Below are 22,396 nucleotides of genomic sequence, written 5' to 3'. Positions count from 1 at the left end.
CAAATAAAAAGTCATTTGAATGAAACATACTACACTAGTGTGCAGATAAGTGAATCAGTAGATATGAGTTTTTATGGCCTAATGTCCTTATTCCATCATATCTTGTGTTAATGATTACCATATCACACCAAGGGCACAGATCAAGTTACCAGTGATACCACAGAGAAAGGGAGTAGTTCTAAATATATTTGGGGAAAACTAACCGTAAATATAACTGTCCATAGCATAACTAAAATACTTTATTAAATTCAGCTCAAACATACATTTTCACATGACAAGCTTCATTTTATTTTCTTTCAAGGATGAAAACAGAAACTGTGTTTACAGAATGGTAGCCACATGCAATACAAAAATATGAATTTTTACATGACATAAAAAACATTCAAAAAAAATGTACAGTATTTTTACAGTATTTTGTACATGAAAAAATATAAAGATATATACATCTGTAATAGGGGGGGCAGTATCTATTTAAAAATGCAATGATGTATAGTACATATAAAATGTTTGTACAAATATTACAATTGTGTTAATTAGCTGTACATTAAATAATGTATATACATGTCTATCTTAGATAGCACTGATATCGTCAATATAACATTTACTGCAGTCTTTCACTAAATCAACCCTGCATGTTCCAATACAATACACTCACTCGCACATACACTCACAAACAAACACAAATACAGGCACACCAACTGAGGCAAGCAATCACAAACATAATACACACAAGCACGCACAAAAGGTCATGTTTAAGGAGTAAATTAGCGGATACTTTTGCACCAGGCTCTTGTTCTATTATTTTTGCACTGTAAATGACTCTACTAAACTACTTGAATGGTCTACCTCTACACCACTCACAGGCTGATAGAAGGCATCTCCTGCTTCCCTGTGGCGCCCTCTTATGCCTTTTAATAATCAGGGCACTCACTTCATCATCACATACCTTCAGTCATAAATAACCAACATAATTCCATTTCCAGTGGGTAGTGAGATGATGAGAGGAAGGTCCCATTGCATGCTGACACCTGTGAACTGTCAACATATTCATTCGTCATTCATGCACCGAGCCGTTTTCAAATGTATGGTTTCATCAGATTCTACTCAAACAAGCAACACGGAGACAAGAGTCAATTAAATCATGCTCTCCCAACTCCTGAGACCTTTGTGCTTTCAAATTTCATGGAACAAAATAATAAACACTACAAAAATGATTACTTTAAATAGGAACCAACAACCAAAGGTGATAGTTTGTTTCTTATAGTTTTTTCTCCTGTTGAAATAATGTGTACATGTAGCGAGTGACCAGAAGGCAGATATGGGTCAGCACGATGACAGTGTCACAGCGCATGCCATCAAATTACTGCAGAGAGCTGAGGGGTAAGAATCAAGAGTTGGATTACATCACTCAAGCAGCCTGAAGCATCAAGACCACAATGAGAAAAGAGGAGGGAGTGAATGCAGAGGTACATTTGTGATAGGAGTTAAAACATTGTTTTGGCCCACGGAGTGTTTCTGGGCCGCGTCGTCTGGGAGCCCCCAGCAGGAAGAACCCCATCACAGCAGCACAGAGAGGAGAGAGAGCAGGGCAGGCTGCAGACGGAGCAGAACACAGCAGAGCAGCCGTCAGCCACCAGGCACAGGCCACAGCACACCAGTCAGTCTTATCACAGACACCACAAACCAGTTAGTCACAAGTCTCAGATAGTCCAAAAAGCAAAAAATAAATAAAATAAAAATGAAGGCAAGAAGTTTTGAGATGAAGGAAGGAAAGTTGAGGGGAGGTAGCGAAGCACTACCTCAGTCCAGAACCCTTCACTCCCATACAACCAAACACTACAGTTTAATAGACATGGAAGATCAGGCTGTGGGTTAGTGGAAGCAGTGTCTCTATCAGGCAGTCAATGTTTTGATCAATCCTAAGAGTTAAGGATTTCAGGAGCATGCAAGGCAGACCCAGGCTTTGTTTGTTTTGCATTGCTTATATTTCATAGTGACGGCTACAACCTATATTAGGAAGACAGAAAACACAAAGAGAGAGAGGGAGAACAAAGGAAAACATGGGAGGTTAGAGACTGTTGGTGAAACTATGCTAACAGGTGTAACATTAAGAGAGAATAAGACCGGTGCAGTAGAGTAGACAGGTAAATACTTCAACATGAAACAAGGGTCCAGATTTCTGTATCGCAGAAAACTCAGATGAGCTTTCTCACAGAAAGCTTTTTCTGGATTCACAAGCCCATGCAAAGTGTCCCAACAGACCATGGCAAACACCATGCAAGCTGGTAAGTGCTTCTCTTCCCATTCAAGCTCTGGCATGCTATGCAGGCAGACTTTGTTGGGGCATCTGTGGTATCATTCCTGATCGTGTTAGAAGAGGCCAGCGTGTGTTTGAATACAAACAGAAGACCAGTAGCCAAGCCAGTTCCACTAGCAGAGAGTTGTTGAACTGATGGTGGCTGTTACTGGACAACAGGTTCATGTGAGAGAAGACTCCACCCATGGGCCTTTGAGTGACAGACATGCAGTATGTAGTGAATGAGAAAGTTACAGAGAACGAGCAGGAGAGAGATGGTAGGAGAGGTGGAGAGAAATCTGGACCAGGTACTGTATATCAAACATATGAGAAGTGGAGAGGGGTGTGGAGATGTAGGGGTACAGAGCAGGTCAGGCAATAGTCCAGAAAAGGGTGGGACAAAACAATGCTTTAAACACAAAAGTGCATTCAACTCACAGTCACATCCTGGGGGAGATAGAGTTTGGAAAGCAGAAGATAAAACAAAGAACATTCCCTTAGCATCACATATGGTTCATTTCTAAATGATAAACGATTCACCATTAGAAATCACCGTCCCTCATATTACAGGGGTCAATGTATTTGCAGTGGACCATCAGATGCTAATGTGGCTCATGAATATTATGAACATAAACTACTACCAAGAGTCTACTCAGGCATACCCTGCCTGGTCCCCATTAGTTTTACATCAGTGGGCCTCACAGCAATCTGGGGGTCATCCTTTACAAGCCTTCAGTTGAACCCCTTTGTTTTATACAAAAGTCCATTCCAGACGAGTCAGAGCCCAGTGCATCTCAGGGCAGGCAGGACATATACTCCTCCCATGCTTCTACCTCTACCTCCACCTCTAGGATACGTACTCTGCAGACTTCCAGAAGTGTCCAGGGTGGGACAGTCTCCGGTTGAGTTTGGGCAGCTTCTCCAGCATGTCAGCCAGCTGGGTGAAGGTGGGCCGCTCCCTCAGGTCATAGGCCCAGCAGGCAGACAGGATCTCCTGCACACACATACACAGGAGCTATTAATGTCTTTAGTTTGTGCCAACACAATGCAGAGATTTATCCTGTACTCAGCTTTAATGTCTCCTCTATTCTAACAAGGTCATCCCGTAAAAACATAGCCTTCGCCTAGAAAATATCTTCACCTGCACCACGAGGATACATTTTTTTTTAATGTGCATAGATCTCTGCATGATTCCACCACAATGTGATCTGGCACACAGAGGTGCTTCCCCCCTCCACTCACCGTGACCTCCTTTCCCAGGCTGATCTCTGCCAGGACCTTCTTGATGCCCTCACCACTCCCCACCTGCCAGATGGTAGCCTCCACAGGCTGGTTGGTGATAGGCCAGTCCCTGGCTTGGAGCTCGTACCAAATGGTGCTAAAAGGGGGCAACCAGCAATATGGTCATTCCCCAGAGCCAGTTAACTGTAAACTCATGCAGTCTCAGAGAGAAAAAAACATTGTGCTACCAATGATAAAGAAAAGGTACTTCAGAATGTGCTAAGATCGTACCCAAAGGCGTAGACGTCTGCAGCGTTGGAGAATGGCAGGCGGTCCTCATTGTTTCCAGGGCTCATCCTGCGTACGATCTCTGGCGCCAGGTAACAGATCCAGCCATGTGGAAGCTTCAGCTCATTGTCTCGCCTGTGAAGCAAGACACACACACACACACAGTCACCCACTGAGCATCTACCAGCTGAGACGATAGCTGTAGGAACCAATATGCAGAGTCCTTACCTCCCCTCCTGAACCACTCCAGAGATTCCAAACAGACCAAAGTCTGTAATAATCACTTTATTGGTGTCATGAAAGACGTTCTTCGACTTCAAGTCCTTGTGGACAATGCCTTTGGCATGCAGATAGCCCATTCCCTGTGTAGATTGAAGGATGTAAATAAGGACATAGAGTAAATATACATTACACATTTATACTGAACAAAAAATATAAACGCAACATGTAAAGTGTTGGTTAAATGTTTCATGAGCTGAAATGAAAGATTCCAGGAATGTTCTATACACACAAAAATATTAGTTCTCTCAAATGTTGTGCACAAATGAGTTTACATCCCTGTTAGTGAGCATTTCGCCCGTGCCAAGATAATCCATCCACCTGACAGGTGTGGCATATCAAGATGATGATTAAACAGCATGATCATTACACAGGTGCTGGGGACAACAAAAGGCCACTAAAATGAGCAGTTTTGTCATTACAAAATGCCACAGATGTCTCAAGTTTTGAGGGAGCATGCAATTTGCATACTGATTGCAGGAATGTCCACCAGAGTTGTTGCCAGAGACTTGAATGTTCATTTCTCTACCATAAGCCGCCTCCAACGTCATTTTAGAGAATTTGGCAGTAGGTCCAACCGGCCTCACAACCACAAACCATGTGTAACCATGACAGCCCAGGACCTCCACATTCGGCTTCTTCACCTGCTGGATCGTCTGAGACCAGCCACCTGGACAGCTGATGAAACTGTGGGTTTGTACAACCAACAAATTTCGGCACAAACTGTCAGAAATCGTCTCAGGGAAGCTCCACTGCGTGCTCGTCGTCCTCACCAGGGTCTTGACCTGACTGCAGTTCGCCATCGTAAACGACTTCAGTGGGAAAATGCTCACCTTTGATGGCCACTGGCATGCTGGAGAAGTGTACTCTTCACAGATGAATCCCTGTTTCAACTTGTTGGAATCGTCTAAACTTTGAACATTGAGATATTAAACGAATGATAGGAAATGAAAGAGACTGGGTTATGTTAGAAGTTAATGGTTCCCAGAAGAAAGAAGAAGTCTTTGAAATGTGTTTGATGGAGGAGAGGAGAGCGATGTGTTGATACAAGGGAGACAGATGGACATCTGTGTATTAGATGAAAGAGCGTCTGAGGTCAGGAGTTGAGGACAGATTCTCTTAAGAGAGTAATACATGTTTGGAATCCTGTTACCCTCTTTATTAGCTTCCTGTAGAGCCAAAAATGTAAGGATTGGTAGGATTGATAGTCTTAAGTAGGATCAATATAAACTGTGAAGTCTCAAATCTTTTGCTGTCTGATTTCAGCTGTACAGAACCTTTGGGGACGATTAAACTTGGTTAAAGCTTCTCTAGTGTCTGAGTTATTTACTCTGAAAAATAAGAACCTAACAAACTGTACCGGCAGATGACAGACAGCGTGTATGGCGTAGTGTTGGTTTGCTTATGTCAATGTTGTAAACAAAGTGCCCCATGGTTGGCAGGCATAAGCTATGGACAACAAACACAGATGGCAATTTGAATGCACAGAGATAATGTGACGAGATCCTGAGGCACATTGTCGTGCCATTCATCCACCGCCATCACCTCATGTTTCAGCATGATAATGCACGGCCCCATGTCGCAAGGATCTGTACACAATTCCTGGAAGCTGAAAATGTCCCAGTTCTTCCATGGCCTGCATACTCACCAGACATGTCACCCATTGAGCACGTGTGGGATGCTCTGGATCGACTTTACGACAGCGTGTTCCAGTTCCTGCAAATATCCAGCAACCTCGCACAGCCATTGAAGAGGAGTGGACAACATTCCACAGGCCACAATCAACAGACTGATCAACTCTATGCGAAGGACATGTCGTGTTGCATGAAGCAAATGGTGGTCATACCAGATACTGACAGGTTTTCTGATCCACGCCCCTACTTTTTTTAAAAGATATCTGTGACCAACAGATGCATATGTGTATTATCAGTCATGTGAAATCCATAGATTAGGGCCTCATTTATTTATTTCAATAGACTGATTTCCTTAAATGACCTGTAACTCATTGAAATTGTTGCATGTTGCATTTCTTTTGCTGGTTAGTGTGTGTGTATATATAAATAACACACCCACACCCACACACACACACACACACACGTGAAAGTATTGAACAGGGAAAGAAGTTACCTTTACAATTTCTTGAGCAATTTGCCTCGTCTTGTTTATATCCAGTGTGTTTTTGGTGTCTCGAACGACAGAGTATAATGTCCTCCCTTTACAGAAACTAGAGAAACACTTGAATTAACAAATGGAACTAAACAAATAAACAACAGCTATGGTTGACTGATTATAACAAAGGGATAAGTTATTATTCTAGATGCGATTTAGCCCCTCCTACCTGGTGATGATGGCGAGGTGGGGCGGGGCCATGCAGGCCCCCATGAAGAGGACCACGTTCTCATGACGGGTCTGTCTGTAGTTCATCACCTCCTTCTTAAACAGCTTCAGGTGGTCCTGGTTGTTCCCATCTATCTCCAGCAGCCTGATGGCCACCTCCCCATGCCAACGGCCCTTATGCACCTTGCCCCAACGGCCCTGGAGTGAGTGATTTAATGACAGTTTGAGAAACACACTTTAAATGGGTTTAAAACTGAAAACACTGATAGTTTGATGCAAATATAGCTCATTCTATATTTTAGATCACCTTCCCAATGAGCTCTCCCAGGTCCAGCTGTTCGAAGGGGATGTCCCACTCCTGCAAGTAGACACTGGTCTGGCTGGCCTTACGGGAGATGGGGCCTTTCCAGCGACCTCCCCTTGAGTTGGGCAGGTCATCCAACTCATCACCATCACACTCACCATCCGAACCCCCATTCATCTCACTCCCACCCCCATCTTCATCTTCCTCATCATCATCTTCCTCCTCCTCCTCCTCCTCCTCATCTTCCTCCTCCACTACTGGGTCTGGGTCGATCTCAGGTTCAACCACCTCCTCCTCTTCCTCCTGTAGGACATTCATGCATGTTGGGTTTTGGGCATGTGTCTCAGTTACTTCGCATGCACATACTCAGTTTTTACCTCTCCGTCCTCATCCTCGGCCAGTTCAAAGTGTATGTCATCTGCTGGTTCAGTCTCACTGTTGGGACAGGGTAAACCACAGTCACAATGTCAGAGTATGCTGAGTATGCCGAGTAATGTACCATTAAAACACTATTGATAAATTAAATAGACAGGAAAGCCTTACACTGTGTCATGGAGGGCTTCAGAGTGCAACGTAGAAGAACTGGACACATCTGGGAGAAAAAATACAAATGTTCAGTATGTAATAAAAAATAATGTGGCTTTTTGCTTGTAAAGACAAAATTGCATCCCTCATGTAGTTTCTTTGCCCACTTATATTGTCACTTTGCCATAGCAATGTGTTGACAACATCCACCATAACGAGACATGCAATTCCCAAACTCCCCAGCAGGTGGCAGAGAGATCCATCTCCACATGAGACAATGCAGTCTAAATATCACACAACACATTACTCTAAAACATTCACAAATGCACAACTTTGTCATGTAATTCACTAAGCCTGTGAGTACATGCAGGAGATAGAGAGAATTGACAAGGCTGGGGACGTGGGCAGGTGTGAGCACAGCACAACAGTCTGTCTGGGACCGTACTGTAAACTCACCAGGGAAGATAAACTGCTGTCTATGCTGAAAGTAGCAGGCAGCTTAGGGAAAAGACAGGGAAGAACCAACAAGCATGGAGTGGAGAGAGAGACTCTGGGTTAGAGTAGCCGTTAAAATAACCCCAGTCACTCCCACCCCCCTGAGGAGTGGTATTAATGCAGAAAGGGAGAGAGAGGGAGGACGACCACTCCTGCCCGGCCATTCCACGTTTAACGTTCAACATTCGTTAAACAGGAAATGTGACTCAGGGAGACCTTCTGTGTAATCAAGAACACAATGCAAGCATGCGCTTTGATAGTGGGAGTATGCTGGCTTATTTTTGTGCAGTGGACATGCTTGTGTGGTTAAGTGTATATCAATTTGTGTGTTTGCATGTGTGTATATTCATTTGTGTGTTTGCATGTGAGAGAGTGTGAGAGAGATAAAGGGAGACACTCCAGGTGATTGTGTGTATATGTTGAGGTGATTGTGTGTATATGTTGAGGTGATTGTGTGTATATGTTGAGGTGATTGTGTGTATATGTTGAGGTGATTGTGTGTATATGTTGAGGTGATTGTGTGTATATGTTGAGGTGATTGTGTGTATATGTTGAGGTGATTGTGTGTATATGTTGAGGTGATTGTGTGTATATGTTGAGGTGATTGTGTGTGTTTCTGTATTTGCATAGGTATGTGAGTGACGGTCAGGGACCTACCTGGGAAGTGGAAGCGGTTGTCCCGGTGGACCTTGGGCGAGGAGTTGGGGGGCGGGGTGGCACTGGGAGGGTTCTGGAAAGGGGCAGGGGAGGAGGGTGTGGAGGAGGTGGTGGAGGATGGGTTACTACTGGAGTCCAACTGGTTCAGCGCAGGGGGGTGATCCTGACCGAAGGAGAAGAAGAAATACACACTGATCAGAGTCAATAACACACTTGTCTGTCCTAACAGCACCATGCATATCATTATCATCAAAGGTGTGATGTAATATCCAATATCTACCTTTTTGGTGATGGCCTTTGGCAGTGTGCCAAACTGTGGTGTCTCTAATGGCCGGTCCACAGGGTTGTTGATGTCAGACGGCACAGACTCAGTCCTCCGTATTTTGGTGACTGGAAAGAAGAGATTGGGACCATTACACTAATGCTTGTTGAATCAAAATGGGTAAACCATGAATCCATGGATGAACATGAGAAGCAAGAAAGGGCTTACTTGGCAGGAAAGAGATTCTGCAGGAGGGAGCTTCTTTAGTACACTTGTTATGGCACTTTAACCTGCAGACAGGAAACCACCAATCAGAGAACAGTAGAGAACAACTGATCACCAAAAGAAGATGAAGTTGTATTTTTTTTGCATCGTAGAGACACCAGAACAATCCAACACCAGAACATCTCAGAGACTCCTCCCTCTCCTTACTCCACTCACCTGCAGTGTTTACACTTCACACCAAACATCATGTTCTTCTGACAGACCTGACATGTCTGGGACAGCCACGACTTGGTGGAAAATCTTCACACAGAATCCTCAATTACTTAAACCATCAATCCTTTTTTGCTCTATATACTGTGGATTTAAAGTATATTTTACATTTGTATCATGGTAGTCTCTGGCCTAAAGGTGTATGACATGAGGTAGTTGCCAACCTGTGAGTGACGGCCAGGCCTATGTCTCTCCTCACTGCCTGTGGGGAGCCACGGTGCAACCCCATGTTATCTGGAGAGAGAGAGATGTCAAATGAACCTAGACAGAGGAGGATTTGCCTAAAAATGAAGTATTAGCACAAATAGGGCAATTTATTTATGAAGTTTTGTGGCTACTATCAAAATGAAATCACTGGTGCTTAGGGAATTGCAAAATGTTTTTACCTTTCCCAAAATTCCCAGAACTTCCAGAAATAACCCGCTGGAAGACTCCTGGAAATTCCCAGAACTTTGCAACCCAAGTGTTGATGTTGCTTACAACTTGCCACACTATGTGCCAATCCAATGAAAAATATTTACTGTTCATTTTACAAGTTAAAGCAAATTTGTGTGAGACCTAATGACGTTGGTTTGGTAGGTGAATCTCCTACACATGAATCATTATGGACGAATACACTATGTGCCAAACCAATGAAAAACATTTACTGTTCATTTTACAAGTGAAAACGAATTTGAGTGAGACCTAATGACGTTGGTTTGGTAGGTGACGCTCCTACACATGAATCATTACAGACACGAAACGGCACGCATGCAACTGCACGCACACAACTTTGTGGGAGTGTTAGATTTCTCTCTAAGCTGTCGAATGAATTGGAAGAGTAATGTAATTTCTCTAGAAGCGATGGAACAGAAAACGCTCCCTCCCCCACATCACAGCACTCAGATGGAACAATCCCAGCAATCTACTGACAGAAACACTCTTGAGGCAGACTGGGACGGCTACTGTGACCCTACAGCCAGCTACTGGGAAATACATTCGGCTCTTTACAAAGAGCACACATACAAACGGTCTATTTCATCTGAGTAATTCACCAAGCATTTACCAATCTATTTCAGTGAAGATTCCTTACATATAGCCTAAATGGGGTAAGTCTAAATGTATTTGTACTCACTCTTGAGGTGGGATGAATGCTCCTCCATCAGGGTAGGGGTACCAGGTAGGGTGTAGGGGGCGGGGACAGGGGCGGGGGTGGAAACCCCAGGGGTGCGGGCAGACCGGTGGGGGGAACGGGAGGGTGAGTCCTCACAGCCATTCCCATTGATCTGAACGTTGAGGAACAACTTATTCTTCTTTGCACACCTGAGGGGAACAAAGAACGCTGGGACGTCAGTACAGTGGCCCACTGCTGCCCTCACACACTCATCTCAACACACAGTCAACACTGGATTACTCAATGACAATCCAAAATGGGCCTCCATACAAATCATCTTTCAGATAATTATTTAATGGCCATACTGTAAGAACAATGTTATGTAAGTGTCAGAGAGGCAGGCAGGCAGGGTGGGAAGGGAGGCAGTAGCAGCATGCCTTGGCAGAGAGGAGATTCAGCAACACATATATTGAACATTTGAGTAATTTAGCAGACGTTCTTATCCAGAGTACATTTTAGAGTTAAGTGCCTTGCTCAAGGACACAGACATTTTTTCACCTTGTTGACTCAGGATTTGAACCAGCAACCTTTCAGTTACTGGCCCAATGCTCTAACCACTAGGCTACCTGCTGCCATTTGGAGGACAATACAATTAAATAAAAAAGGCACACAGGGAAGACTGAGCCACACCCTCCACCACAGGGGAGTAGAGCTTAGCAGAGCACAGGCCAAAGGGCTTAGCATCCTCTTCCTGGTCAGGAATAAAGAGGGCTGATCCTGAAGCACACAGCCCCACTGTCTGAACGCCTGCTTTCTCTGGGCTCCACACGGTGGAGAAGGCCACGTCTGTCTGTAACTCCCTATGCCTCAGCTCAAACTCATCAGTGTCCTCACAGGCTAGGTCTGGGGTCATAGGGTACACTACTATATACATGTACATAATGTATAGTTAAGCTGTAGTATCAGTCCTGTTAAAATACTTCTGTCTAGTCAGGTTTCATTATGGCTGAGCTTTCCATCACTAATGCAACATCATTACAAACAGGATATTACTGATATGCGTTAGTAAACTCAGAAAAAAAAAAAGAAACGTCCCCTTTTCAGGACCCTGTCTTTCAAAGATAATTAGTAAAAATCCAAATAACTTCACAGATCTTCATTGTAAAGGGTTTAAACACTGTTTCCCATGCTTGTTCAATGAACCATAAACAATTAATGAACATGCACCATGGGAACGGTCGTTAAGACACTAACAGCTTACAGACGGCAGGCAATTAAGGTCACAGTTATGAAAACTTAGGACACTAAAGATGCCTTTCTACTGACTCTGAAAAACACCAAAAGAAAGATGCCCAGGGTCCCTGCTCAGCTGCGTGAATGTGCCTAAGGCATGCTGCAAGGAGGCATGAAGACTGCAGATATGGCCAGGGCAATAAATTGCCATGTCCGTACTGTGAGACGCCTAAGACAGCCCTACAGGGAGACAGAATGGACAGCTGATCGTCCTCACAGTGGCAGACCACGTGTAACAACACCTGCACAGGATTGGTACATCCGAACGTCACACCTGCGAGATAGGTACAAGATGGCAACAACAACTGCCCGAGTTACAACAGGAACGCACAATCCCTCCATCAGTGCTCAGACTGTCTGCAATAGGCCGAGAGAGGCTGGACTGAGAGCTTGTAGGCAGGTCCTCACCAGACATCACCGGCAACAACGTCGCCTATGGGCACAAACCCACCGGCGCTGGACCAGACAGGACTTCACTGACGAGTCGCAGTTTTGTCTCACCAGGGGTGATCGTCGGCTTTGCGTTTATTGTCGAAGGAATGGGGGATACACCGAGGCCTGTACTCTGGAGTGGGATCAATTTGGAGGTGGACGGTCCGTCATGATCTGGGGCGGTGTGTCACATCATCGGACTGAGTTTGTTGTCATTACAGGGAACACATCCTGCTCCCTCATGTGGTACCCTTCCCGCAGGCTCTTCCTCACATGACAATGCCACCAGCCATACTGCTCGTTCTGTGCATGATTTCCTGCAAGACAGGAATGTCAGTGTTCTGCCATGGCCAGCGAAGAGCCCGGATCTCAATCCCATCGAGCACGTCTGGGACCTGTTGGATTGGAGGGTGAGGGCTAGTGCCATTCCCCCCAGAAATGTCTGGGAACTTGCAAGTGCCTTGGTGGAAGAGTGGGGTAACATCTCACAGCAAAAACAGGAAAATCTGGTGCAGTCCATAAGGAGGAGATGCACTACAGTAATTAATGCAGCTGGTGGCCACACCAGATACTGACTGTTACTTTTGATTTTGACACACCCTTTGTTCAGGGACATATTTTCAATTTCTGTTAGTCACATGTCTTGTTCAGTTTATGTCCCAGTTGTTGTATCTTATGTTCATACAAATATTTACACATGTTAAGTTTGCTGACAATAAACGCAGTTGACAGTGAGAGGACGTTTATTTTTTTGCTGAGTTTAGATAAGTTAGCAATCCCTTATAGTGTAGGCCTACATCATCAGTTGAAAATTGTACAATATGATAGGACTCCAGACACTTCATCTGGCAATATGTGCTGGTATTCTAAACTGTTATGTAACAATTTATTATTGTCCTTCCCTTCCCTTTATGTGTGTTTAATAGGTACACTCATCTAGTACCCCCTTTGCTTCCAGAACAGCCTGAATTACTTCGGGACATTCGGAAATGTCGGGAATGTGCCAGTTACTGCAGATTGGACGGCGGTACATTCAATCTGCCAACAGCCCGTTCCATCTCATCCCAAAGAGGCTGGGGACTGCGCAGGCTACTCAAGTAAACTGAACTTGCTGTCATGTTTCAGGCAATGTTTTTACACTCCTCAATTGTCCAGTGTTGGTGATCGCGTGCCCTCTGGGGCCACTTCTTGTTTTGAGCTGATAGGAGTGTAACCCGGTGTGGTCATCTGCTGCAATATCCCATCCGTGACAAGGATTGACAAGTTGTGAGTTCCGAGACTCTGTTCTGTACACCACTGTTGTACTGCGCCATTATTTGTCTTTTTGTGGCCCATCTATTAGCTTGCTTCCAGAACAGCACAATTCTTTCCATTCTCCTTCGACCTCACACATCAACAAGCTGTTTTGGCCCAAAGGACTGCCGCTGACTGGATGTTTGTTTGTTTGTCCCCCATTCTCGGTGAACCCTAGACACTGTCGTGCATGAAAAGCCCAGGAGGGTGGCTGTTTCTGAGATGCTGGATCCGGCGTGCCTGGCACTGATGATCATACCACGCTCAAAGTCGCTTAGGTCACTAGTTTTGCCCATTCTAACGTTCAATTGAACATTAACTGAATGTCTCGATGCCTGTCTGCCTGCTTTATATAGCAAGCCTCGGCCACGCTTCTGTGAAGGGGGTGGTGTACTTAATAAACTGTATGTGTGTGTCTTGCCCTGCTTTGAGAATCAGGCCATAGAAAAAGCTTCCTGTTTTGGCATTACTCATTATCTCTGGGAATCTGTGGGGATTAGCTCTGGCCGTATACACATTAAGGCAGCAGCAGGCAGGATGTGGTGTGTGTGTGTGAGTACAAGTGTGTGTGAAAAGCCCTGCCCTGAAACATCCAGTTGTAACATCATAATAGGGTGGAGGCGTGTCCTATATTCAACCCTGTTCCAAGATTTTGAGTAGTGTGGAAAACTGCCCAAACACTGGTCACGATGACCTCACACACGCAAGCAAAATAATTCTTTAGAAATGTCTCGACAAGGGGCCGACCATGATTACTCTAGGTCATAAAGGACTGGAAGTCACACACAAAGCCTAGGGCACGGGAACAGGAAGTGACCTACTTGTTGGTTGGCGGCTCCTCGATGCGGTTCCCCAGCTGGGACTCGTGGCTCTTGCTGCGGGTCAGGGTGATGTTGGGCAGAAGGTGCAGCACCTTGCGGGAGGGTGGCGGCGGGGTGCAGGGGGGCTTCAGCCTGTGGCGTCTCTTGGAGGGCGGAGTGAGGGGCGGGGTGGAGGTGTGCCCGTGGAGTCGCCCCTGTCGGGCGGCAGAGAGGGGGAAGGGGTCTGTGGAGGGGGTGTCAGCGTAAACGTATGCCCCGTGGGCCTCGGGACCAGGCATTGTAGACACGGAGAAGGACCGGGGATGGGCACACGCGGTGCAGGGTGTGGAGGGAGTGGATGGGGTGGTGGGGGGCCGAGCTAGAGGAGAGGGGCTGTGGGGGCGCATTGGACCCCCCATCCCTCCCAACAGCTGGTCAGGAGGCAGCAGCAGAGAGCCACTTTCTCGCCGGGTCGGCTCAGAGAACCAGGGCCCCCCATCCTCTCTTAGCTCTCCATCTATAGGGGAGACACAGAAAAGGGTTACAGAACTGTTAGTCATACTAGCACATTCCACCCCACAACCCCTTAACCTAGTGTCTTTTGTCCTACAACATAACCTTACCCTGGGTGGCAGCCTGCTGCTGCTGGCAGGGCTAATAGAGCAGAACCAGCCTGGCGCTGAGACTAATAGTCAGTAAAACTCCACAGAGACAGGTCAGATCAGGCAGATTCTCCAAGGGACGGACAGACAGAGACAGCCTGCCTGCCAGCCAGACAGACACCCACCTGATTCAGTGGCGCTCTTCAGGCAAGAGAGGGCAGCGCTGAGCCTAGAACACTCCTCTAAACTGGAGCCCAGTCTCCTCATGGTCTCCCGCACGTGAGAACCTGGCATCTGCAGCAAGGCATCCAAGGACAGCTTCACCGGCACCGCCTGGCGAGAGGAGCAGAGAGAGACAAGGTCAGGAGGAGATGAGTGATCAGTACCACCACACACTATCCAGTCGGACCTCTCCATACAGTACAACGTGATAGAGCACGGATAAATACAACATAACCACGGATAAAAAAAATTATAAAATAAAAAATGTCTACCCCTTTTTCTCCCCAATTTCAAGGGTATCCAATTGGTAGTTACAGTCTTGTCTCAACCCAGAATCTCTGCAGGTCCAGTACGGACTTGGGAGAGGCCAAGATCAGGAGAGGCAAAGCCGAACAGCTTCTTGACACAGTGCCCACTTAACCCGAAAGCCATCCGCACCAATGTGTCAGAGGAAACAACGTACACCTGGCGACCGTGTCAGTGTGCAATGCACCCGGCCTGCCACAGGAGTCACTAGTGCACGATGGGCAAGGACATCCCTGCCGCTGGGCCAATTGTGTGCCGCCCCATGGGTCTTCCGGTCTCGGCCGGCTGCGACAGAGCCTGGACTAGAACCCAGAATCTCTAGTGGCACAGCTAGCACTACGATGCAGTGTCTTAGACCACTGTGCCACTCGGGAGGAAGACGTATACATCTTACACTAGTATGCTAGTATCCAACTCGCCTATGCTAGACACAAAAGGTGATCGTTGTTCATTCTCATCAACCAAAGCCAGCCAGCACAGACAGACATCTATCTCCAGATATATCAACAGAACAGGACAGGACAGGCCAGAACAGGAGCAGAGACCAGCAAGTACAGACTGACTGACTGACTGGCCAAAGCCCCCTGGGTCCTTCCACCTAGAGGAGAGCAAAGAAACTCGGTCTTTGAACAATGCTCCAACTTCTGGCTAGAAATAGACAGAGAGATTTGATTCCATTAGTTGGTGGTGGCATAGCAGAGTGACTGTGTTTGTGTCACAAACAGTACACACCATCCCTTCCCAGTAGTTTCTCTGTGCATCACTCACAGTCTACTTGTGCGCACTCAAATCCACCACACAAATGAGAAATGAATGCAAAATGGTGAGAAAATGTATTCCATGGTCAATAGAACATAACTATTGTGACAATAGTTTCGGAATTGAAATGATTCACAAGCCTGTGAGTTGTAGCCTTTATTGGTTTAGGACTTTCAGTCACCTTCTTGAAGTGTGTCATTCTAAAAGTGTGTACCTGGATATACATTACGCTGTCTAACATGAGTAGTTACGCCCGTACTTCAGACATACCTTTGTCCCTTCATCTATGGGTTGACGACCCTCTATATTACAGCCTATTTTACCAGCCCCTGCCGACTCCCCGAACCACCCTATGTCTCAAAGGTGAGCTGTAACCAATAACTATGTCTTCAGGACAAGCCGTGAGTATGTGCACAAACACAACCAACACAGTTAGGTGCAACCAGGAGACATGACAATGAGAAGAGATTCACTAAAACAGCCGGGTCTAGTGCTTCAGGATCACCACCGGCACAAACCATCAGGAAACCTTCATCTAAACAAACAAACCCAACACTCTGCAGGCTGTCCAACACAGTCCTGTGTGAAATGACAATGTCCAATGAGCAAAAGATAGTGGCACACCGCTGAAAATTGGATGCTTTAAGATGGCATGAAGGTCATAACAGCAGGAAAAGCCATGTTATTTCTGTACCATTTTAGTTTTTTTAAAATTCTGCCTCCAGAAAAGAAATAAAATTACAACCGGATAAAACACGTTTGATTTTAAATATACTTACTGAATTATTGAGCTGTAGCTTTGTTTACATACTATGGGGAAGAGTTAACAAACTGTAGATGAAGAGATCTACTCATTCCAGCGAGAGGAATCCACTACTTCCCAAACCCTCAAGTCACACACCACGAATAACCCCACTATCCAGGCATCTCTCCCTCCCTCTTAGCCAAGCCATTGGCTCGTCCTTCCCTGCCCCTCCCTCCCTTCCTCCTCTCCCTCCCCCTCTCCTTGCCTCCTCTAGTACAGGTATAGCTACACAGCTCAGTCAGTCTGTGAGGTAGCCAGAGACACAGAGAGAAGAGGTGATACTGAGGACCTGGCTGGGTTGGGGTAAGTGTGTGGGTGAGACTACAGCGGGCTACAGTCCACCTTCTCCCCATAAAGTGCTGATGTCAGCCTGGCTACTCCAGGGTCTGTGACTCACTGGCCAGGTCTAACCCTCAAGTTCAACACAGGTGTGATCACAGAGTCAGGAGGAGCCCCTGCTGGCCTGAAGCACATTGTGTGGATGGGAATGAACCCTGTAACCTTACAGAGCTAAAACCATTGTCTCACCAGCCTCAACAAGCTAAGAAGGTATTTCTGGAAATTCTGTATCTAAGACAAGAAAATACTCCTTTTCCATGTAACAAAAACCATTTGCAGTTCTCGGATATGTTGGGTCTGGGTTACATTGACGTGTAGAAGCAGGCTCACCCAGTTGGATGGCTTCCAGGAGTGCTGTCACAATGAGGCTTTTGGCATTACTTAAGACCATAAGATACACACAGACCTGCAAGAGGCTCCCAACTTGATATCCACCGATTGGCTGGTTATGTAACATGATGTAAAGCCTTGCTTGTTAGGCTAGTGGCCAATCTTCAAAAAGGGCTTTAGCTTCTGAGATACTCCAACCTGTTGTATAACAAGTGCAACCATGCTTTTCCAGATCTCTAAAGGTCTTCCAAAAAGAAATGGGTGATCGTATAAAAATATTTTACTGCAAAAGTGGTTAGATTTGGGGGAGACACACAATAATTTGGAATAAGAGAAGTCAATTGTCTGCACTACCTACACAAACAAACAGCTTTAGAATATCTTACATTTTAGACATTTAGACCTGTAAACACACAGATACAATAGGCAGAAATATCAACTGCTAATTTTTATGACTCATGTAAATGTACAGTTTTGGTAGTTGTTCAATAGATCACTTTTCAAGTCAAAAGTTTCAGTGCTGTATGGTCTAGCCTGACAAAAATGCATACTGTTATACATGTTTTTGATGTAGTGGCTGTAGAGCCTCACAGTGGAGGTGTCATAATACCCATAAAACCTAGTGTGCAAACAGGGAAATGGTTCCAATCGTTTATACACCATTCATTTTTCCCATACAGAATTTTAGAAACACTTAAGTAAAGACTTATTACCCTGGCGTGAAGTTTTGATAACCATAAAAACCTCTCTCGCACAAGGTGAACATTGGATTGTTCCGGTGCACTTTTATCCTGTTTGGATTGAGCTGGCACATTGCTTCTTCCAGACAATCATGTCCACCATCCTGCTTGTCTACCCAGTGGTTTCTGTATATTTTGACTGGGTGATAGTTATGGTGTAAGGGTGAACGCAACCACACAAGTGCATAAGGCAGGAGTTCATTATAATGAACCAACAGAACCTGACACTCATTGACAAGAAATGCTATCAACTTATAGGGTCTTCACATGTCATAGGAATTGCACCTCTCCAATGTCAATGCCACCCTGAATCTTCCAGAACTGTCCTTGATAGGCCCACTCCACCATCAGTCCTCCCCTCAGGCAACTACTATTGACTCAAATTTTGTCAATTAGCCTATCAGAAGCTTCTAAAGCCATGACATCATTTTCTTTTTAAAGGCACTGTCAACTTAGTGTATGTAAACTTCTGACCCACTGGAATTGTGATACAGTGAATTATAAGTGAAACAATCTGTCTGTAAACAATTGTTGGAAAAATGACTTGTGTCATGCACAATGTAGATGTCCTAACCGACTTGCCAAAACTATAGTTTGTTAACAAGACATTTGGGGAGTGGTTGAAAAACAAGTTTTATTGACTCCAACCTAAGTGTATGTAAACTTCCGACTTCAACTGTATATGTGTGGAGCTGTGCTTCATTCCTCACAGCCAACGCTTCTTAGTCATTGCCTATGACCTAGCTACATTCTAACTAACATCTCAGTAACCTGAGGTCACCCTCACAGGTTCTGTCACTCTCCACATCTCCTGCTGGGCCTGCCCCAGTCCGTAATCAATGCCAACCAACCACAGCCAAATGTATTACGGTTGCCTTCCTGTAACTTGGTTACGCTATTGTGTCCTTGTGTCGTAAACAGTAGTGTAAAGTACTTCAGTAAAAATACTTTGAAGCACTACTTAAGTAGTTTTTTTCAGTATATCTACTTTAATATATATATATATTTGACAACTTTTGCTTTACTATATTCCTAAAGAAAATAATGTACTTTTCACTTCATATATTTTCCCTGACACCCAAAAGTACTAGTTACATTTTGAATGCTTAGCAGGATGTTAAAATGGTCCAATTCATGCACTTAACAAGAGAACAAACCTGGTCCTCACTACTGTCTCTGATCTGGCGGACTCACTAAACACAAATGCTTTGTTTGTAAATGATATCGGAGTGTTGGAGTGTGCCCCTGGCTACCCTTAAAGAAATTAAAAACACAAAAAATGGTGCTGTCTGTCTGGTTTGCTTAATATAAGGAATTTGCACTGATTTATGCTTTTACTTTTTAAGTATATTTAAAACCAAATACTTTTCCTCAAGTAATATTTAAGTAAAGAAAGAAATTGTTTTATTTCTTTACGTACCTACACACACACACACACACACACACACACACACACCTTTTTTCTTCTTTCCGCACCATTGGTTAGAGCCTGTAAGTAAGCATTTCACTGTAAGGTGTTGTATTCGGTGCACATGACAAATAAACTTTGATTTGAAGTAATATTTTACTGGGTGACTTTCACTTTTACCTGAGTCATTTTCTATCAAGGCATCTTTACTCAAGTATAACAATTGACTACTTCTTCCACCACTGGTCGTGAAAGGCTTGTTATTATATTTTGTGGAATTTCCCATTGTTGACATGCTGTAAGTGTGTGAATGAGATTAAAACATACATTCAAAAATTTGTTGGCGTCGGCTATATGAAACACAACTGTGTGTTTACAGGTCTATATTTCCTAAATTGATTCACAGGGCACAGACAGATCACTCAATGGCCAATGAGTAAAAATAGAGCAATGATGAGAGCTGGGGGGAGTGCGATGGATTAGGGGTGGTGCCATATCTGGGGTCCATCCAGAGTGTGTGGAATGTGACGGGAGCCTCTCAGCCAAAACAACACTAGTAAGTAGACAACAGAGCACCACTCTCCCCTGACCTGTCCCCTCCAGTCCTGGCCATTGCTAGGCTACAGCCTAGCCTAGCAGCTCGTATCCAGCCTGGCTGGCTGGGACAGCACATGCCTGAGGGACCTAATGAAAGCTGAGGACATGCAGACACAGAGCAGCAGCCAACAGGGGTATGGGCTCTGTATGGGCTCCTGCAGTGGATTTCAGACTGTTGTATTGGACTGTAAAATGGTGTGTCTAGGTCACACACAGTAGCAGCCTGTTCTCTGAAATGTGTTAAACATTCTTGGTTTGTGGCTTCAAAACTGAGACAAAAAAATGCATCATCTGCCATTTGAAATTGCTCTTGGTTACAACAGTATAATTTCTTAGGACACTAAATTGCATGATTTAAGATCCATGAGGCTGCAAACCCATGAGACTTGGATGGCTATATTCTACATTTGCTATCCTTACAAACAATCCTTTCACATGAAGAGTCACATTTAGGCATGTACTGTGGGGCAAAAAAGTATTTAGTCAGCCACCAATTGTGCAAGTTCTCCCACTTAAAAAGATGAGAGAGGCCTGTAATTTTCATCATAGGTACACTTCAACTATGACAGACAAAATGAGAAAAAAAATCCAGAAAATCACATTGTAGGATTTTTAATGAATTTATTTGCAAATTATGGTGGAAAATAAGTATTTGGTCACCTACAAACAAGCAAGATTTCTGGCTCTCACAGACCTATAACTTCTTCTTTAAGAGGCTCCTCTGTCCTCCACTCGTTACCTGTATTAATGGCACCTGTTTGAACTTGTTATCAGTATAAAAGACACCTGTCCACAACCTCAAATAGTCACACTCCAAACTCCATTATGGCCAAGACCAAAGAGCTGTCAAAGGACACCAGAAACAAAAAGACCTGCACCAGGTTGGGAAGACTGAATCTGCAATAGGTAAGCAGCTTGGTTTGAAGAAATCAACTGTGGGAGCAATTATTAGGAAATGGAAGACATACAAGACCACTGATAATCTCCCTCGATCTGGGGCTCCACGCAAGATCTCACGCCGTGGGGTCAAAATGATCACAAGAACGGTGAGCAAAAATCCCAGAACCACACGGCGGGACCTAGTGAATGACCTGCAGAGAGCTGGGACCAAAGTAACAAAGCCTACCATCAGTAACACACTACGCCGCCAAGGACTCAAATCCTGCAGTGCCAGACGTGTCCCCCTGCCGAAGCCAGTACATGTCCAGGCCCATCTGAAGTTTGCAAGAGAGCATTTGGACGATCCAGAAGAAGATTGGGAGAATGTCATCTGGTCAGATGAAACCAAAATAGAACTTTTGGTAAAAACTCAACTCGTCGTGTTTGGAGGACAAAGAATGCTGAGCTGCATCCAAAGAACACCATACCTACTGTGAAGCATGGGGGTGGAAACATCATGCTTTGGGGCTGTTTTTCTGCAAAGGGACCAGGACGACTGATCCGTGTAAAGGAAAGAATGAATGGGGCCATGTATCGTGAGATTTTGAGTGAAAACCTCCTTCCATCAGCAAGGGCATTGAAGATGAAACGTGGCTGGGTCTTTCAGCATGCCAATGATCACAAACACACCGCCCGCGCAACGAAGGAGTGGCTTTGTAAGAAGCATTTCAAGGTCCTGGAGTGGCCTAGCCAGTCTCCAGATCTCAACCCCATAGAAAATCTTTGGAGGGAGTTGAAAGTCCGTGTTGCCCAGCAACAACCCCAAATGATCACTGCTCTAGAGGAGATCTGCATGGAGGAATGGGCCAAAATACCAGCAACAGTGTGTGAAAACCTTGTGAAGACTTACCGAAAACATTTGACCTCTGTCATTGCCAACAAAGGGTATATAACAAAGTATTGAGAGGAGATTGGCCAAGATGGCTGCTTGAACAGACGCTTTTTTACCGAGCTCCGTACCAAACTTCAGAAAGATTGTGAAAATTGTTTTTTTTCTTTAAAGTTTAGTCATTATTATTTTTATTTGCTCAAGATATAAGACCTTTCCTGTGACTGGAATGATAATTGGATAATTTATTTCAGCATGTCCATGCAAAGTCGTGACAAAAAAAGAAAGGAAAAAGTTAGCCGTTCTATTGCTAATCAACAAGAGAGAAACGTGCTTATAGACAACTGCCATAACTACACTTGGCCTATGGATAATATCATGCTTTCGAATGCTGAAGATGACGAATTCCCCTCTTTACCGGTTACTCCGTGCAAACCTCCACCCTCCAAA

At 44.8% G+C, this 22,396-nt stretch overlaps 1 protein-coding gene across 7 annotated transcripts in view; it reads right to left on the bottom strand.

Moving 5' to 3' along the window:
* Window positions 1-226: 226 nt before the first annotated feature.
* Window positions 227-22,396, bottom strand: part of ksr1a (kinase suppressor of ras 1a) — a 42,959-nt gene continuing 20,789 nt past the window's right edge. The window contains exons 3-22 of one of the 7 annotated variants that reach the window (XM_031826480.1): window positions 14,858-15,005; window positions 14,092-14,587; window positions 10,274-10,461; window positions 9,324-9,393; window positions 9,106-9,189; window positions 8,893-8,954; window positions 8,683-8,792; window positions 8,403-8,565; window positions 7,707-7,748; window positions 7,269-7,317; window positions 7,103-7,160; window positions 6,729-7,028; window positions 6,423-6,619; window positions 6,212-6,308; window positions 4,034-4,167; window positions 3,809-3,940; window positions 3,539-3,674; window positions 3,157-3,290; window positions 2,735-2,743; window positions 1,900-2,007 (exon numbers count right to left, since the gene is read on the bottom strand). In XM_031826480.1, coding sequence (XP_031682340.1) covers window positions 2,737-2,743; window positions 3,157-3,290; window positions 3,539-3,674; window positions 3,809-3,940; window positions 4,034-4,167; window positions 6,212-6,308; window positions 6,423-6,619; window positions 6,729-7,028; window positions 7,103-7,160; window positions 7,269-7,317; window positions 7,707-7,748; window positions 8,403-8,565; window positions 8,683-8,792; window positions 8,893-8,954; window positions 9,106-9,189; window positions 9,324-9,393; window positions 10,274-10,461; window positions 14,092-14,587; window positions 14,858-15,005 — 2,607 coding nt within the window. In that variant the 3' untranslated portion in view covers window positions 1,900-2,007; window positions 2,735-2,736. Of the gene's footprint in view, window positions 3,291-3,538; window positions 3,675-3,808; window positions 3,941-4,033; window positions 4,168-6,211; window positions 6,309-6,422; window positions 6,620-6,728; window positions 7,029-7,102; window positions 7,161-7,268; window positions 7,318-7,706; window positions 7,749-8,402; window positions 8,566-8,682; window positions 8,793-8,892; window positions 8,955-9,105; window positions 9,190-9,323; window positions 9,394-10,273; window positions 10,462-14,091; window positions 14,588-14,857; window positions 15,006-22,396 lie in introns of all 7 variants that reach the window. The other 6 variants (XM_031826475.1, XM_031826478.1, XM_031826479.1 and 3 more) reach the window with 6 other exon arrangements.

The sequence above is a fragment of the Oncorhynchus kisutch genome, linkage group LG6 (assembly GCF_002021735.2).
Source record: "Oncorhynchus kisutch isolate 150728-3 linkage group LG6, Okis_V2, whole genome shotgun sequence".
Lineage (NCBI taxonomy): Eukaryota > Metazoa > Chordata > Actinopteri > Salmoniformes > Salmonidae > Oncorhynchus > Oncorhynchus kisutch.
Note: the sequence above shows the minus strand (reverse complement) of the source record. Positions and strands in the feature narration are given on the sequence as shown.